This window comes from Nymphaea colorata, chromosome 2, assembly GCF_008831285.2.
Source record: "Nymphaea colorata isolate Beijing-Zhang1983 chromosome 2, ASM883128v2, whole genome shotgun sequence".
Classification (NCBI taxonomy): Eukaryota; Viridiplantae; Streptophyta; class Magnoliopsida; order Nymphaeales; family Nymphaeaceae; genus Nymphaea; species Nymphaea colorata.
The window spans coordinates 15688376-15706672 of NC_045139.1; the positions used below are offsets into that span (position 1 = coordinate 15688376).

Genomic DNA, 18297 nt, shown 5'->3' on the forward strand with positions numbered 1-18297 from the left:
GAGAATTGAAATCTGTCACTGTTGGTTGTTGTTGTTGGATGGCAGAAAAATTCAAACTTGACAAAAATATAAATTGTTGCTAAAACCATCATACTACTATGCAGTAATATAAACTGTCGCTAATCCTTTCATGGCAGCTGTTTTTTTAGTGACGGATTTAAGATTTACTGTCGTTCGCAGTCGGCATATTTCATGTAAAAAATAAAGAAAACGATAAAAACGTGAACAATTAAAGCAATATATTAAAAAAACTTTATAAATGAATTGATCACTATTTGTATATGTCTTCCCGATTTTTTCATTTATTTTTTATTTCATTTTATGTTTTTCATTTTTTCAACTTTTGTTTCATTGTTTTATTCCTTTTGTTTTAGGTGTTTAACATAACCTCCTAAATGCAACACGATTCTTGTTAGTTTTTCATTTAATGTACTTTTAACTAGCATCTTGATTTTCATTTTTTAAAAAAACTCCGAGATGTTTTTGATATTTTTTTAAAAAAAAAACTTTGCCGATAAATACCAAGAACAATATTTGTTATGTAGCAATATTTGGCAGCTAGCAAATTTCAATTGCGATATATAAAGGAGCAGGGTTAGAAATTTTGATAAACCAAACTGCATTTTCAAAATTTTTACAGGGGCAAACAATATTTTCAAAATTTTAGGGGGTGGGGGCCGTAGGGATGTAGGCTTGTCCACTCCATACCTTGTATCCATTCCTTGTAGCAATAATTGAATGAAATATATGAACTCAATATATAACTGTTCATAATGTCCTTTTTCTATCTTTTCCATGGTTGAATCAGAGGACGACCACTCATCAGCGACTGCTCATGACTGTCTCCCCGTTCCTCACAACTGCAGACTTGCTTCAGTTCACTACAATATTTCTTTACTTTCTTCCCAAGCATGACTAAGTAGAAAGAACGTATACTAGAGATCTGAAATTGTTGTGAAACCAACTTGATTGTTAAGGTAAAATATTTTTTTAGTATAGTTTGATGCTTTTATTAACAAATAATTTGTTTGTGAATCATTCTATAAATTCAATAAACTATTAGTAATCATGTAAATACTAATGTATAAATACATAACAAATCAAATAATTATTTGATTTTAAAATCTACCATGATCAGTTAGGGTTTATAGAATTTTCCGGTGGACGGCTCCTCCGCTATGCTTCTACTTGCATTGCTTACTAAAAAACAATGAAGACTAACCTACTGGGCAGATTGTTTACCAGATTTTAATTTTATGAGTGTGAAAACGGATCCCTTTCTCGGGTCGGGTCGGGTCGGGTATGGGTCAAGATCCGGCATCCGGTAAAAGTGGAAAGCCAAACGCGTTCTTCTGCGTCGTCTCATCGTTAAATATCAACCGTCCAGTTCTGGCGGGAAAGCGAAGGAAGAGCATCGAGAGAGACACGTGTCAATATCAGAGGATGGCGGGAGAGGAAAATTGGCGGGAAAGAGAATGAAGAAGAGGGCGACGAAGAGGGAACGCCGACTTCGTTCTCTCTCTCTCTCTAGATTACCTCTTTTCCTCTGCGTTCCTTCGCCTTCTGAAGCCATGGGCGCTCTTGCTGTCGACTGCGCAAACAACCCCCTCGGTGTGGTGCGGTCGGCATTCGAAGATGCCGTCGCTCGCGGTCGGGATCCGACGACCCTCGGCAACACCGATTGGGGTGTCGCCGATATCTTCCGCCGATTCCTTTTCGAACAGGATGGCCTCTCTAAGGTTCGCTCTCGGTCGACCATGTTGTCCCATTGTGTATCGTTTGCTGTTCCTTTTGTTCGTGGTGTCTTGGGCAGGCTTCTGGCTTTGTGGTTTCCTCTCGCCTGATGGAAGGGGAATGCTGGAACTTGTGTTGGGACTCCGTTATTTGGATTTTAAGTCGAAGTTCATTGTCAAAGATGCCCTAAATCTTGCATTCTGTGATTTTCTGCAAACATGAGATTTTATCTGGATGAAACCTTTGGTGATCTGGAGTTTCAGGACATAGAATGATGCAAACATGAGATTTTATCTGGATGAAACCTTTGGTGATCTGGAGTTTCAGGACATAGAATGATGTGTTTATCCTGAACAGACAGATAATTGCTTCTCCAGTGGGTGGTAATGTCAGAGTCCTATGTCGTTGCCGTTTTTTTGCTTTATCTCCGTCGGTGTTTGCGATACTAGGAAAGTGAGACGCTGAGCGTTTGAGATCTGAGATGTTCAAGTGAAATCCAACCGATAGGACTCCAGTCTTAGTTTAATCTGCACGAGTTATCTAGGGTTCTCTATTGGTTAGACTCAGTACTTTCTTATGTATAATTATTCTCAACAGTAAGTAACATAAGCCAAAAATTTGGCTATTCAACTCTGTGGTCTTGATCCTTCACAATCCATTGGCTTGTCACATAAGTTTTTAAATTCTTATTCGGGTTACCAGTCCATTTTCTATCGACTTCCGTACACATTAGACTGGTTTTGCTTGTATTTTCATAATCTCGTCCGTAGAGGGGGCACTCGTCCAAAAATTATACGATGAAATATGCGTTACATTATGCTTACAATGATTTAATTCCGAAGCCCTTTGAAAGGGCTTAAGTATCGTCTTTCAGTGTATCATGTCCGTCAAATTTAGTTCGTTTCCGCTGCAAGTAAAATTTAGTTCGTTGGTTGCTTTGATGAGGCAGTTGATACGACCGAATTTGCTGAATGTTTCCCTGTGCATACCATCTACTTTGCCAAATCGGCCCAGACGTTTTGTGTTACAATAATCAAATCTTAATATGATCGTATGTTCCCGAAGCGCATCTAATGGGAAAAACTTTGTTTCAGGTTCCGCTACTTGATACTGCCAATCTGCATTTGGTACAGCCTAATTCTCTAGTAAAATTTAGGGGAATGGTACAAGACATGTTTGACAATGAGTTCTATGTAGGGGCCTTCAAGGTTATTCAACTATCCTGCTCTTAATTTGATGTCATTAGTCTGCCATATGGTTTTTACATAACAAAATGATGGACTTACACAGGACGGTTCAACATGGAGGACAAACAAGTTCATGGATGTTTCTACGTTTTCAATGGCATCAGCATCAGACATGCAAATATGGGACCGTCGCCTACTTTACTGTGTTCCTGTAAGCGCTGTCTGGAAATTCTTCTGTTACTTCACATTTGAATTATGTCTATGTGGATATCCTCATACTGATTCAACAGTTTTGAGTTATGATATTTTTGATTTTTGAAGTGAGTTAATCTCAAACCTGCTTTTATTTATACTTTAAAGACAAAAGTACTGAAACTACTGATTTGTGGTCTACGGTGTCCTGTACTTGTTTATTCTCTTAAAAATCTATTGTGCTTTATTGGCAGATTCCAGGACAGAACACGTGGATCGGTGAGTCATCTTTGAGAACTGACTCGCCAATGTGCTGTACACGGGACCCATCCATACAAAGAGAGAAGCGCGAGAGGGAGTCCAACAGTGATTTTGATGTACGTTTCTTTCCTTGGAAATGGATGGTCTGCTAAACCTATTTTTTATGAATCTCCCCTTCTCGTGTCTCCTGCATGCTATGTCCATTGGAAGTGTCCTCTAGTTTAGCTTTTTTTATCTAGAGCTTGATGACTGACGCCTTTAATTGTCATAAAATTTGTGTGTGCAGCCATCTCATCCTGAAACGTCAGAAATTTCACGTGCAAAGAAGTTGGTAAGTGTTTCTATTTCATCGCAGGATGCATATTTTGTATGTCTAGCCGTGAATTGTAAAATAAGGAGGAGATTAAAATTTATCTTGCTTGTAATATTTTGAGGAGACCTTTTTCTAACTTTTTCCGCTTAAAAAAATTTTCATAATTTTTTTTTCATTTGGTGTCAAATTTCTGGTATCTGCAACACTAGTACTTCCACTAGGAATTTATAGGTTCCTCTGGATTCAGCATCTCTCCATTCCATTCAGGGAAAGGATCAAGAATAGTTGGTCTTGAAGAAAATGCTCATGTTGTTGGTTTGTCCTCTGCTTATGCATTAGCCGTATATCATGACTTCTAGTCTTATAATCTACTGTCACAACAGCCATGTCAATGCTGGTGCTTCTCCGACACAGCACATTCAGTTCGGTTGGCTTAACCTGCCCAAAATGACTACTTTAAATATGCACATAGCTAAACTATCTGTAATACAAAAAGTTTATATGTAAATATAGATAAAAACAGTTAAATAGCTATGTACCAAATAATTTATATAAATATATGCACACACATATATGATATATATATACATCATCGCTGCACCTGTACCTAAATTTGTTTGAAAAACTGTTGCATCTACACCTGCATCCGCACCCGCACCCATGTGACATAACTTATAATCGTGGCTCACATTGGTTATGATTCTCTGCAAGTAAACATTTACTTATCCATTTACTATTTTTATAGGAATATAAACTGTTAAATTTTTTTAGCTATTCTTTTTTTCAGTGTGAGAATGGGAGTTGCAGTCAGCAACAGCAGCAAGTTAAAGATACTGCTGTTAATGGCAGAATGGACCTCCATTTGGAGACAAATTTATTTTCCTGCTTAGTCAAGGTAACAAACATGCCATTGCTGTCCTACCCAATCTTAAAGTTCATAAATGTTCATGGCATGTGTCAGACATCCTCTTGTTCATGACTAACTCTGAATTTCAGATGTATGATGAGCCAAACTGTGATTTGAAGCTCAACGATGTGTATGAATTCATTGGAATTTTTACTTTCAATCCTGAACTTGTGTCTTACACAAATGGCAATGATGACTTTGCTGATGATCTATGTGAAAGTGTTTCAACTCAATTTCCACCTAGCAAGGTTATGTCTCTCTCCCTCCCTCTCCATTATACATTTCTAACATAAACAACTGATAATTTCAAATTTTCAGGTCCCCCGAATCCACTGCATAATATCCAGGAAGTTGATGGTTCAAGACTTCATTTCTGCCCCTATTGAGAATGTACTTACTGAAACCTATCTCTTTCTCATCAGGTTGAAAATGACCTGAGTGAGGATCATGTTGTAGAATTATTTTCACCATTCCTCCTATTCATATTTTCCAGCGATCCCATTAGGATTATTGTTGTTTTTCATTTATTAATAAGCTTGTTCTGTTGGTTGTTATTAGCGGATTGATAAGCCTCTTTTTTGTCCAATGGATTTATTTCAGACCTCAAATGTTATAAGGAACATGCGGGACTCACTGCTTGGATATTTTACATCTATTCTTGGTGGTGATAGGCTTTCAGCAAACTTTTTGCTAATGCATCTCATGTCTCAGGTACGACAGAAGTGCAAAAGCTTTCATAGGCAGGAATGGCCTTTAGTAATCTAACATTCTTCGACGAGTTGAACATCCTATTACCATGACAAACAAATGAATGAAAATTTATTTTTTTACTTGGTTGTATTTTTGGTATGCTTCTTTGTCTCACTGTAGAATATCTTTTGGTTTCTTCCTTGTTTTGCGTTGATGTCTATGCATTTATTTTTGCAGATTCATGTAGCTTACTGATAATGTTCTTGAGTTTTGAGGGATTGTCTTAGTTCTTAACTGCTTGCTAGAAACTATTTGCATCGGAAAACACTTGTTATAGATATGCTGTCAAATATTGTATTTTCCAAGATTGAACTGTCGTTTTACTGGTTTTCTTAATCTGTTTTTACTTTGCTTCTTCCTTTTGGCATTCCCTTAACCATTCGGCATGTATATACAGGTTCATGCTAGAGTAGAATCGGTTGCTGTGGGGAAGCTTTCACTTAATCTGACTGGCTTTACAAAAGAGAGTGCAGACATCTTTGGAAGTAACCTTCAAAGTGCAATCCAGAATCTACTGCCTTTTTCTCAGATCATGCAACTCACTGTAGAATATCTCAACACTTCTTCTCTTGGTCCTAAGAAAAATTACAACATAAATAGGTCTCTCTCTCTATTTCCGTGAACCATTTGCTTTTGCACTTTCTTAATTCTACCGTCTCATCTGCTTCTTGAAGTCATCACATTTTGTTAATTTTGAATGATCTGAATTTCTTTTCTTGTTTTTCCCTTCTGCAATTATGTTTGCCTTGGCCCCAGCGTGCTCATGAAAAAGTCTAAGTTGTTAATGATTGTTTAGATGCAGTTCGAGCTCTCTTCCTTGTATCCATCACGCCATTGTTATACAAATCATGCCTTAACCACTAACCTACATTTAATTTCATTGTAGTAAGTGGAAACCATGTGACAGAGCAATAACTGAACCTATATAGACAGCAACAGTTTCGTGATCTGAACCATGACAACTATGCAACATTTTCAAGTAGAAAGGATTGTTCAAAGCTTTTTAATGGTCGAAACAGTCCAATCACTTAGCTCCAAGTCTATCAGGGTTTAAAATTGTGGCGGGCATGATATCAAGAGAACAAAATGATCACTTAGCTGTTAGTTGTTACTGTCTTGTCACTTGCATGTTCTCTTACAGTACAGCTTCACATATATGTTTCCTTTTCCTTGTTTGATTTAATTGTTGGCGTTTCTCAGGTTAATGACTGGATCTCTACAGCTAGCTCGAGGAACACACTTGACTATAGATGAAACTGGACTGTTGCCTGGACCTCTTAATGCAGTGGGAGTGAACAATGCCAAGTTGCTTAAAGATCTGCTTGAGTTGCAGAAGGTAGTTTTCTATGTCTTTTCTCACATTTTGTCCTCGCAATCTTGATTCCTTTCGTGCTTACAAATGTGCGTCCATGAAAATGTGTCAAATTGATAACTAGAATGCTAGAAAGGTTTAACTAACCACTTTGATTTACAGTACTGGTATTCAAATTCTATTGCCTTCCCTTTTTTGATTTGGTAACTACTTGCCTTCTATTATTTTGATGAGTATTTACGCTCTGAATCTCTACTTTTGCATTAATCTTCCTGTGCGTCCGACATCCAAAGTAACAGACGCTTCCATGGTTCTCCAACTTAACAATAAGGTACCCTTTTCCAACCAAGCAATAAGACAACCAAGGTATGCTGGCAACTTGGAACGAGCATCAAGCTGGTCAAGAAGTGCCATGGTGGTGCCACTCTAGTTCGCTTGGCTGAGAGCACATGAATCAAGTTTATGTCCCTATGTGACATGATTCCCTGCAACCCCTTTGTCATTTCTGCATACTCATGGCTATGAAAATGGCAAGACGGGTGAATACAACACAGTCCACTTTGCTTTGTTTGTGCAATCCACACCATTATTTTCTTCCCGAATGGTTCGAACTTCAAACCACTGCATGAACTAACATCTTCTCTATCATTTACATTCGGGAAATGTAAAGGTGCCCGAACTGCATGCGTATTATAAAACCAGCCTCTATCTGTCGTAGCAGTAGTCTGTTCTGAAGTTTGTTGCCCTTCTAGAATGGTGGTGAACAATGGGGATTCTGTCATGGACCTACCTTTTGAAGATTTTCTCAGAATCACATCAATTTTCTGAATACACTAATGTTAGCAAGCAAATTTTTTCACCGCCTTCTCTGCGCACATATACATGACATGGTACGTGAACGGTGAATCTGATGTCTCATCCATGATCTGCAGGTAGAGTACGATTTTCAATATTATAAGCTAGAAATGGAAGCAGATGTTCAAGTCTTGGTGATCTCTACTGGAAAATCAAACATCGCACCAGCAGATTTGGTGATTCCTTTTCATCCTACGGAAGCTGCTTCTTGTTCTAATGTAACTTCAACAGAGTTACAAGCATGGAGATGGTACTTGACCACAATGAGATCGTTGCCACATGCAATTGACCCTGCAATTCAGAAGGTACACCATGTTGAAATGATGATTCTTGATCAATGTGGATTCCTATAATACTATTTTTAGATCTTGTGCATATTTGAGTCTGGATCTTCAGTCTTTCAGAGTCAACATAGTTGGTGCTATTAACATTGAAACTGTATACAAACTTGCCTTATTTTGCGATGCATTACCTTTGAATTCTGCCATTCGGCTATCTAATTAGAAACATAATCTGCTCTTCCAATCTCTGTGAAAAGCTCCAACAAACGTGACCACCGCATGTTTCATCTTTCAAGGCAACCTCGGATATGCCTCCCCCCGTACATCCACCACAAAAAGCCTTATTCTCAACAAAGTTTTTTTGAATCTAAGTCGAAAGAAAAATAAATCAAGACAGGTTTCTATGCTTTCTGCACCCAAAGTTTCAGAAACATGCGGTGGCTCTCCAAGCAAGCAATGAGATACCAAACAAGTAAAATTGCACCTAAACGGTTTGCATATTTTCCTGTTGCTATTCCCAGACAATTGAAGACGATATGGTGGCTGCCAGGCAAGCAGAAAGGACGTTGGGGCCTGATGATTTCAGCAGGTTGGGCATATCGTTACTATATTTCCTTGCTATCGTTATTGTTCCTCTCTGGGAGGGTAAATCTTCTTTGTTCCTCTTTATTTTGTTCCATATTTCACAGTACCAATTGGTATTGCAGGTGGTTGACGATGGCTCGCTTGATGTCAATAAGCTATGGGGAACGGAGTCTGACTTTGGAACAGTGGCAGATGGTAATGGAGATGGAAAGGCTAAGAAAAGAAAGGCTACAGTAGATTAAAAAACAGATATGAAGTCTGGCTTGTAAATATCATTATTGTAGCCCTCCCTGTTTCCGAACTTTGCCTATTCATGTCATGGCGGTACCGGGTAGATGATACATCAAAAAAGTTGGTCTGATAAAATTCTATGCTTATGAAATGAAAGACATGATAAGATTCTGTGTTTATGAAATGAAAACTCTAGTTTGGTTTCAAGTCTAAACGCAAAAAAGATGAAACGATGAACGGACATACTTCCCAATGTGCTGAACCAAAGCTCTCATAAAAGAAGACGCATTGCCAAGTTTTCATAAGAAAACTATAAGAATTGCAGGCGCGAGTTGCTTTACACGTATGGAACAGGAATCCGGTGAGTTTCAGGCCCAAGAACCATGTCCTGCCAAAGCAGATCTGAGAGCGCCAGTGTCAGTTCCCCAACTTTTCCTAAGAAAAAATAGAAAACGCATCAAATTCTGGAAATGAAGAAAATTTAAGTTCTTTCAACTTTATATTCTTCAAATTGAGGACGAATATGAAAAGATTCCAAATATCAATGAACATTGCCACATATAACCATGGGCATAAAGACTCAAAAGATGAACGATTGAGAAAGGAAATAAAAGGTACCATCTCCGATGGGTTGTTCATCCCACATGGTGATTGGTAAAATAGGAAGCCCACTTCCCACAAGCATCATCTCAGCTGAACCCTTGGCTTGATCAACTGTTATGTTCTCCACACACACACTTTTCAAAAGGCCCTGATCAACTAGTGCCGCAGCCAATGTAATCAATCTCTTAGCAGTGCACCCTCCAAGGATTTTATCAAATGAAGGCAACAACAACTCCTTGCTTGGACTAATGAATGCCACATTAACATTCGGACCTTCAGCTACGTAGCCATCATCGTCCACCCATATGGAAGTATATGCTCCTTTCTCCTCTGCCTCCAATACTGCTAGAACATTAGGAAGATAGTTTACACTCTTCATAGTTGCAAACTCAGGAGGTTTCATACGCACAGTTGATGTTGTCACTTTTACACCTTGTTCAAGTGGTACATAGTCCTCTTCAACCACAACTGCATAGAATGCAGATGTTGGACAACCAGCAGAGGAGAGCAAGAAGTCTCCTGGGCCTGCACTTAACCAGTACCTCAGCGAACCCCTCTTGCACTGAGACACTGCAGTTGTTTGAATAAGAATACTTTTTAAAGTTGACTTTGGAAAAGGAGGAGCAATTTTTGCCATTGATGCTGAACCCAACAACCGATCTAGATGATCATCTAATTCATATATGTATCTGCATATACCAGAGTTTTATATTACATACATGCCCAACTGCTTATGACGAAGGAGAAAACAGACAATCTTTAAGGTGGGAGAAAAGAAAAGGTTTGATTCTTGTATCTAGGCCTAAACTTGTCTATATCATACTTCACCTGTTTTTCATTGAAAAGATAGCATGAGTTACAGCCATGATATATTGGTCAGCTAATAGCAGATTTGATACAATATACACAACCATCCAGGAAAAGAAAAGGTTCATTTATCCACAATTTTTCAATTCAGTGCAGTCGGTAGATCAGAAAGCATCTCATTTCTGTTTGGTTAGGAAACATTTGTGCAAACATCACAGAAATCCATAAAAAGAAAGACTTCTAAGCCAGTAAAATCTGCAATTCACACAAATATTATTCCTTCATCTGCAAACCAGGATTTCTTATTATGGAAGAAAAATCAATAAAATATAGCTGTTAACAACAAAAAAGGCTACAAATGGCGTTACACAGCAACAAAAATAACCTGAACCATGCTGATTAACTGAATGGTCATGTCGCATCATCATATAATAGAAAATCAGATAACCAATTTCAAACTATGGTTCACATCAAGCTTCGTCAAATGAACTCTTTACTAAGCCTAGCTAGTAGCTGCACAATTGAACAATAAATGGATGCAGCCAGAAACATAGCTGCACATGTCCTACCTTATTGCTACCGTAGCATAATCGAGTTGTTGGTTTCATATTGTAAAAGTATTCGGCTACATCAATGAAATCAATAGAACCAGTACTTCATTTGACATGTTGAAGGGTAGATTCGTTTGTCGAAATTGCCAAAATATTCACATAAACAATCTTGTGCCCTGCCACGTCTCTCTCTGACAAGCTTACAGGATCCCTCATCCCAGGGCACTTTAATTAAAAAATACAGAGGGAAACCTAAAACATTTATGCGATGAATAGAAGGTTATCAAGAGGAAAGCTTCCCCAGAAAAAGAACCAGAGGGTGCCGAAACATCACAAATGCCAAAACATCTAATAGTTTACCCAGGTGGATATCACCTACTCGAAAAGCAACACGTGTGGACATTAATAAGAGCTGATCTGTTCAACCTCAAGTGGAACGTATGGCAACTTTTTCCAGTTTCTTTATATACTGGGGCGGGGAACCGAAAAGATTATTTTCCCACTTGACTTATCCCATGAGGAACCACCTTTGAAAGGCTTTCTGTGCACTGGTGCAGACACAAGCATCGGATGACTGTCCACAAAGTAACTGCAAATCCCTCACACTCGCGTACTCTCATTGAATAGGCTGTTCCAAAGTAGAATAAGGTGGATAGGTACCATAAGCATCTGCACTAGAGCATCTAACTTATTTTCAGGATCGATCTGTTCGCAAATCTACATATCAAGGAATCAACGTTAAATAACTAGAAGGCAAAATGATTTTTGACAGTGGATTCTTTTAGGTAGTTTACTCTGTAACTTGATCTTTCCGCACTGTTCGCAACCATATATTGCTCTTTTCCTGTTCTCAAAAGCATGAAGCTATAGGCTGCAAATGTTATGTTTATGAATCTAACATAATAACTTCCCCTATCTAGAGAAGGACAAAGGATTAGCAACCGTCTCATCAGAATGTGAGAAACCACATAATGCAAAAAAGGAAAAGTCTAGTTGGATTTCATACCCGTCAAGGATCATAGCAGTGTCAAACACACCATGCCCACGATGAACCATATGATCATCCAACGGAATTACCATCATTGTTGGATCAACAGTTATTCCACCAAACACACTGGAATACATTGCCCGATACGGTTGCTTCTCCACTGAATCCCATTTGGACTTAAGCTTTTGAAGCACCTGTATGTACAGCAGTCCAACAAGCTAAGCATCATCTCAAGAATATGCAATTGCCGCTGCTACCTACTAGGTACGACTGGTACCATCATCATTAGTGTCCAAAAATTGGGTCGTTATGGAACAACATCATCCTCCAAAGCACACCAAAAGGCTCAAACTACTGTGAAAATCAAGGAAAGGACAATTTTTTTTTCTTTTTTTACCTCAGGCGCTGAGTAAACAGGGATACAAAGATCGCGATCCTTGCCCTTCCCATTCAGGTTCGAACTCAGGGATTTCAGTTGATCTTCAGCAAAAGACCCAAAAAGGACAAAAAAAACACAGTCAACGTGTGCCTTGCAAATAGGAAGCCAAAGCGGCCAGTTGATTACGGCATCGAAGCAAAATCCGAGCCTAAGAATAAAAAGACAAAGGCAGAAGAGTATGAGGAGGAGGATGAGAAACGGACCACAGTCAGACGAAGAACCTCCGGCGCGAGCCTCCATTGGATGAGGAGATGAACAAACAGTCTCGATAGCACACTGGAAAAGCAGGGCGCGAGCAGATGAATGAGCAGAGGGGAGCGAACGCTTCAAAATGGGCAGATGGGCAGCGTCCGCCGGATAGGCACGTAGCAAACGGGAAACTGTGCACTGCAGAAGAGGAAATGAAGGGGGATGTCCTCTACGGCGGCTTGTCCCCTGCGTCGCCCACGCAGTGAAGACGGTAGGCGAGGTGGAAGCCAGTACCTGCCTTGCGTTGGCAGCTGAAACGCATGCGCTCATTTTCACTCAAAAGTGTGTTTGATTCTGGTTTCTGGACCAAGAACAAGACCACCAGACGCTCATAATTATAGAAACAGGTTTCACGTTTCAGAAAACACCACCAACAGGACGTCGAATTCTTGGCATTTGAAGAACGGGAAAAAACGTTCTACTTGTTGGTCCAAATGAGCCGTCGTTTTCATGTGACCTTCTTTATCAGCAAGAGTTCCCGTCGAGGAGACCATAATTTCAGAAACGGGTATGTCCTTACAATTTTTTTCTCATAATTATCACACAAATACACGATCTTCATAAATTCACAGCTGCATGTTACTATAAGGCTCTACTTGTGGTGCTCATCAAATCGAACTGGCGAGGTCATGTGCCTTCAACATACTACCAGTTTAACTAGCTACTTAGACATAGAAATCTTGCATCAGAGTTTATCATAAAAAGAACATAAATACGATTGAATTGAGAAGTATGAGAAATTATCTAGAACTCATTTGATGGAATTGTTTTTACTGTAAATGACTGCAGGCCCATTGTTAGAGCCAGCCAAGGGGCGTGTGAATGGGGGAGAGCTGTTGGAAGACTTCTAAGGTTTGTTAATAATAAATGTCATCTAGAAGCTAAAAAGTTAAGAATATAAACGCATCCTTGATAATTAAATAAAAGGTCAACCAAATCTTTTTTTTTTAAGTCTTTTCTTTTGTCGGTAGTTACGTTGTAGGTCATTAGCATATTCGTTACTGACCTATCCAGTTAAGTTCAGCAAAAGTGGACTGCTACACAACACCAAAATAATATGGATTTATAAGTTGCCTAAGGTCAAGAGCACTGAATCTAGAAAAGGAAAAACACTTGTAAAACACATACAGAGTTGTTATATATTAATCAATATGACTGCGAATGGCTTGTCAAGCATAAGTTGAGCTTGGATTTCGCTCAAACTGAGCTCAAGATCGAACATATTGAGTTAAACTCAACCGTCCTGCCAAGGAAGAGTAGGCAACAAGGTTTCATAAATGGTCCAAGAGGAAGTCGATATAGTTCATTATACCTACTGCAGACTGCTTACAGAATATAATATAATGACTCACAAGTTGTCTCTTTTTTTTTTTTTTTTTTTGAAATCAAACTAATAGCTACCTTCTAGCTTTTCACAAAATTATTTTGCACGTTCCAATCTATAAACTATTTTATTGATGAGATGACTTATTTTTATCGTCCTCATACTTCCCAGCTATTGCACTCATACTTTGTAGGTTATTTTTACAGTCCACATACTTGTGCACATAAATCCAGCTATTGGAGTAACATGCTCACAATGCCACAGGAAAAGAGTGTATAAATGACATTACTAAGAAGCTAACATGCTCAAACATTTAAATTTTTGTCGAACTACATGACATTAATCATGCACAACAAATGATACCAAATCTTATTGTCCGGGAGAGTGGGAGAATTAATCTCACAGCCAAAGTCCCCCCTTTCCTCTTCTAGTGCTGACTGATCGCTATGTGCTTCAACTTGCACCTAAAATCCACTTCCCTTACAGTACGAGAACATTGCCCCCCATAAGTGGACCTTAGATGCACCACATAACGCACCCCAAACTCACCCGTTTGAGCTATACTCCTCATGGCAACTTAATTGTATTATCATAAGGCATGTAGTTGCAGCGTATTAAAATAGTAAAATGTTTGAACCGTAATAGAAAAGGTTTCAAGTAAAGTGTCTCGGAGACAGTAGCAGAGATACTTGGGGGCTTGTGTACGCCAACTTAGACCAACCCATCAAAAGTTTCATTAGAAAATTTCAAAATTATATGTGGTGACTTAAAAATTATACAGGGTGCCATAACTTGTGTCCCTAAAAAAAAAAAAAAAAAAAAAAGATAAAGATAAATTTCTTCTGGCTAGACCCTTAATTCCTATGAACTTGCCATCCTGCATTGGTTTGGGCAAAATGTTCACGTAATCCTGGCTTAATACAAATGTGTTTTTAAATTTGATCAACATTCAGATAGCGAAGGAGAGAAAGGATCATGAACAAAACAAATACCCGCTAGGCGAGGAGGCCGTTTAGGGGAAAAAGTACACAAACGGTGAGGTTTTAATAGGATAACAAGGTGTCACACATGGTGTTCTATGAAAGGAGAATATAACAAGTTTTTAAAATCGAGACATAAGCTTACCATGTTTTAGTTTGTTTTTTTTTTATAATAGATGTATTATCTGTTCGTAGAACCCTGTTCCTGTGAAAGGAATTTTTCCAACCTAAAACTAAAGACTCGTAAACAAAGTATGAAGTTGTATGCATGATACATAGGACTGCAGGATAAAAAGAGATGAGTACCTAGTAGGCTCAAGAACCTTTTTTATTTCAAAAAATCATATCTTAACCACCCTTTGATTTCAGAAACCTGTGTTTCTCAAAAAATCCAAATAAAAAAAAAAATCTTGGCTCCACCACTGCTCAAAGGTAATTGTGCCTGTGTCACAAAAAAGGGTATGTTAGCCCCCCGAACACACATGTCATGCGCCCCCACTGGGCACAGTAAGTGAAGGGGAGGGGCACATGGCATAAGAAGGCATCCTAACATGCCCCTTATGTGATGCAGGCACATATAAATAACCTGATCAGAGTACCTTGAAACCTTTCCACAATCTTTTTCAGTATCAAGTCTCGAGATGCAGCAAATTTTTTTGAAAATTAATTCCATTATACATGTTGAACTGTAAGTGGTGTGTTTTGAATGAAGGGAGTGTGTCTGAGAACATGCCTCAAACGTTCCTCTCCACCATCCGAGCACCACTTAGTTCTGATACGCTCAGTTTTAGATCAGCTGCCATCCGTGATCCTACAATGCTCTTTGAATTCTATAATGGTAGGCGCAGGAGGCAGGCTAAATGAAGGTGGAATTCAAATTTTTGGGCAGAATTCTCAGATTTCATACGGAACACAGGAGTCTGGTATGCATCATCTCCACGAATGAAGACTGAGTGAGGAAATTTTGAAAGGAAGAAGAATCTGGCAAGAATGCAACAGAATTTACAATTTGTTGCAGACAGGGCCCAAAAGTGGTGGAAATAAGAATTTTTGTGAAGGAATATGTAATAGGAAATGGAGATGTTTTTGTGCAGTTTAACAGAAGCTAACAGTATAGTCTGATCCTTCTTTTTGTTTCTGAAGGGTTGAGTAAATTCGTTTAATAGATCTTACTGTGAGGTTCAGTCTTTCAGAATTCTGATGTACATATCCATTTGTGAAATAATAAAGGCGCAGGGCCTGTCCCCCGAAACGCTTTTGCCTTCAACTGTATAAATGCCATCAACGGCTTGATTTGATAAGGCTAAGCCACTGAATCGCTTTGTCATGTAAAAATTTGTATACTTTGTCAAATTAGTGACCGTCTTGGCCATTCAAAGGGTCCTGCTAACCATGTTTATCCCAGCTATTTAATCAAAGCAACCAGCTGAAACATTGAGTTTTAAAGGGCACTTGTACATAATCTTTGTAGACTTGTATTGAATCTTAATTACCTATAAATCTAGATTCGTCTTGAAAATCAGTAGGTTCTGCGTATTAAGGGTTATAGAAATAACGTTCTTGAACCAACCTGCTTTTACACCTGGTCGAACCATAGATGCCCAAGTTCTACCCAGACGCTCATTAAACATAATCTGGATTCAATCTTTTGCTTTGCTAAAGGATATATGCTTAATCTCCAAAACCCAAATTCTACCACTTGTCTTGTGCTCAATCCATTAGAAAAGCAAATCGATTTTTACCTAAACACATCTACAACCAATCTCTTTTCCAGAAAATTTTACACCAATTCTTTGTATGGAAAGTATGAAGCATTTCTAAACTTTTCTTGGTGATCTGTTTAATCATTTGTATGTGTTTGAACTGAATCTGTGTGAAAATCCTAGTAGGAGACAAAATGCGAGGAACGAATGCAACATGCCTCCCGGCTTTCTCTAGACTTGTAACATTCTCCTGCAACCGGCAATATCTTCTGACTTCATTACTTGACTTTCTTCATATCCCTCTAAAATTTTGTGGTGGTTGTTAAGTACAGCAGGTTCAAACCCGTCATTTTATTATTCACAAGGTCCAAAGAAAGTACACGCCTTTCTAAGCACACCCATTTTGTTTCTACTTCTGGAGAGTTTCATTTCCCATCCACATGCCTGTCAATCAAAATTTGTGAATATGTGCAGAGAAAGGGTTAGAGGGGAGCTTTCTACTTCTTCATGTGCTTATTTCTTGTGTAAATTGAATCTGTTTGGACTTGGCTTTGGCTTAATATAGATCATAAAGGTATGACTCTTTCTTATACCGTTCTGCTTCTAAAGGAACGCCATAAATTCATTCTCTTTGTTAAGCAGCCGCAGAAAAGCGTAAACGGCTACTTTGGCTGCTTCGAAATCGCTTACTGCGACTGCTTAATCAAAATAGGTTCATACGTGAATAGTGAAAAAGAAGATTCTTCACTTGTAAGCGTGGCAACGTGATACACCTAGACTCAAATATTTATCTGAGTATAAAATAACTCAATGTGACAGGTTGCAGTATGATACCCGTGCACGTTTCAGACGGTCAGCCTGTTAACTGTAAGAACTCACAGTAACGTGTGAACTAGATGAAACATAAAGCCGACCCACCAATGTTTAAGAGGGAGAGCACAACAAATGAGGAATGTAGATAAAGTCTGTGTAGATAGAGAAGATACCACTATGAGAAGAGTTCGACTACTTTCTTCTAGTTTTGATTATAAAGCTCAGAGTTTCCCTCCGACACATGCTTTCTTACTAGAGGTCTTTTTCTTCAATTTTGTGCGTGCTACAAAAACCTGCTCACTACTTCTTCTATTAATAGGAAAGAACTGTATTCCATGGAATTCCCACATTTGCATGCTTAATTCCAATGAAAGGCACTTCTTATGTTTGGATTAGGGTGGGTCCAAACATGATATTTGTACTTCTGCATCAGACTTTCTGGTAACAGAGGTGGCACCTATAAAATTTTAGAAAGGCTAAGGGAGTGCTTGAATATTAAGGGCGTTAAATCCATGAATCTAATGTCCAATGGTGTTGTGCGGTTGCAACAAGAAAATGCACACCAAAATCTGTGATTTATTGAATTATTATCCAAGACTAACTTAACGTTCATGCTTAAGGTTCCTACTTTTTCCTGTTTAAAGTCAGGAGGGTACAAAAGCAAGGAATTTTGAGATTAAACATATTCGTGGTACTCGAACACCACTCAAATGAAATCAGGACCACGTCACCTCAGAATTTGGATCTTCTACCATCAGATCAATTTTCACTTCTGCAAAAATCATGGCAGCCTGTTTGACCGCCAGTGTCCTGTCTACTGAGCCAACACTTTCTGGTTCAATGAAAGCTGGAAAAAAAATGAACTTCAATTCAAAACGGTGATAAACAGGGCAAGAGTGGGGAAATGAGAAAAAAAGTCATGCACATCATTGTCTTGTCGTCTGTTTGGGTGAAAGAAAGAGTAAAACTGTAAAAGAGAAACCAGAGAGACAGAGGGAGAGACAGCGGAAAAGGGCAAGTCTGCAACGGTCTTTTTTTTATTTGGGTGCCGTTGGTCCATTGGTTAGAAGCAGCAGACCAACCCTGGCAACGGATATGTGAAGGGCCTTTCAACCGTTGCAGCACGAATTCATCATGTGCAGTAAAAACGCGTTCTGCCTCCTCAACAGACATAAAAGATACAATATGTCTTCCGTGAATGCTTAAATAAACCTTATTCAAGCCATGTAAAG

General features: G+C 38.7%; 2 protein-coding genes across 5 annotated transcripts; one reads left to right on the forward strand and one right to left on the reverse strand.

The window, feature by feature from the left end:
- The first annotated feature begins 1461 nt into the window (after positions 1-1461).
- Positions 1462-8766, forward strand: LOC116248946 (mini-chromosome maintenance complex-binding protein). 2 transcript variants are annotated; one of them, XM_031621992.2, is made up of 14 exons: positions 1463-1739; positions 2829-2942; positions 3025-3132; positions 3368-3490; positions 3661-3705; positions 4475-4582; positions 4684-4842; positions 4913-4984; positions 5195-5305; positions 5742-5944; positions 6545-6680; positions 7589-7816; positions 8314-8381; positions 8500-8766. In XM_031621992.2, the coding sequence occupies exons 1-14, from the start codon at positions 1476-1478 to the stop codon at positions 8612-8614; spliced, it is 1854 nt and encodes a 617-aa protein (XP_031477852.1). In that variant the 5' UTR covers positions 1463-1475; the 3' UTR covers positions 8615-8766. The 2 variants fall into 2 exon arrangements, with proteins under 2 accessions (XP_049932248.1, XP_031477852.1); XM_050076291.1 differs by lacking the exon at positions 2829-2942 and having other exon boundaries at positions 1462-1739.
- On the reverse strand, positions 7677-12663 carry LOC116248947 (D-amino-acid transaminase, chloroplastic-like). Of its 3 annotated transcripts, XR_007572608.1 has the most exons (7): positions 12200-12663; positions 11955-12037; positions 11576-11751; positions 9227-9900; positions 8855-9043; positions 7984-8159; positions 7677-7802 (listed from the first exon to the last, which is right to left on the reverse strand). XR_007572608.1 is itself a non-coding variant. In XM_031621993.2 (5 exons), exons 1-5 carry the CDS (start codon positions 12513-12515, stop codon positions 8946-8948), a joined length of 1347 nt encoding a protein of 448 aa, XP_031477853.1. In that variant the 5' UTR covers positions 12516-12663; the 3' UTR covers positions 8717-8945. The 3 variants fall into 3 exon arrangements, 1 of the variants encoding a protein (XP_031477853.1); XR_007572609.1 differs by lacking the exon at positions 7984-8159 and having other exon boundaries at positions 7679-7802; XM_031621993.2 differs by lacking the exons at positions 7677-7802; positions 7984-8159 and having other exon boundaries at positions 8717-9043.
- Positions 12664-18297: the final 5634 nt, after the last annotated feature.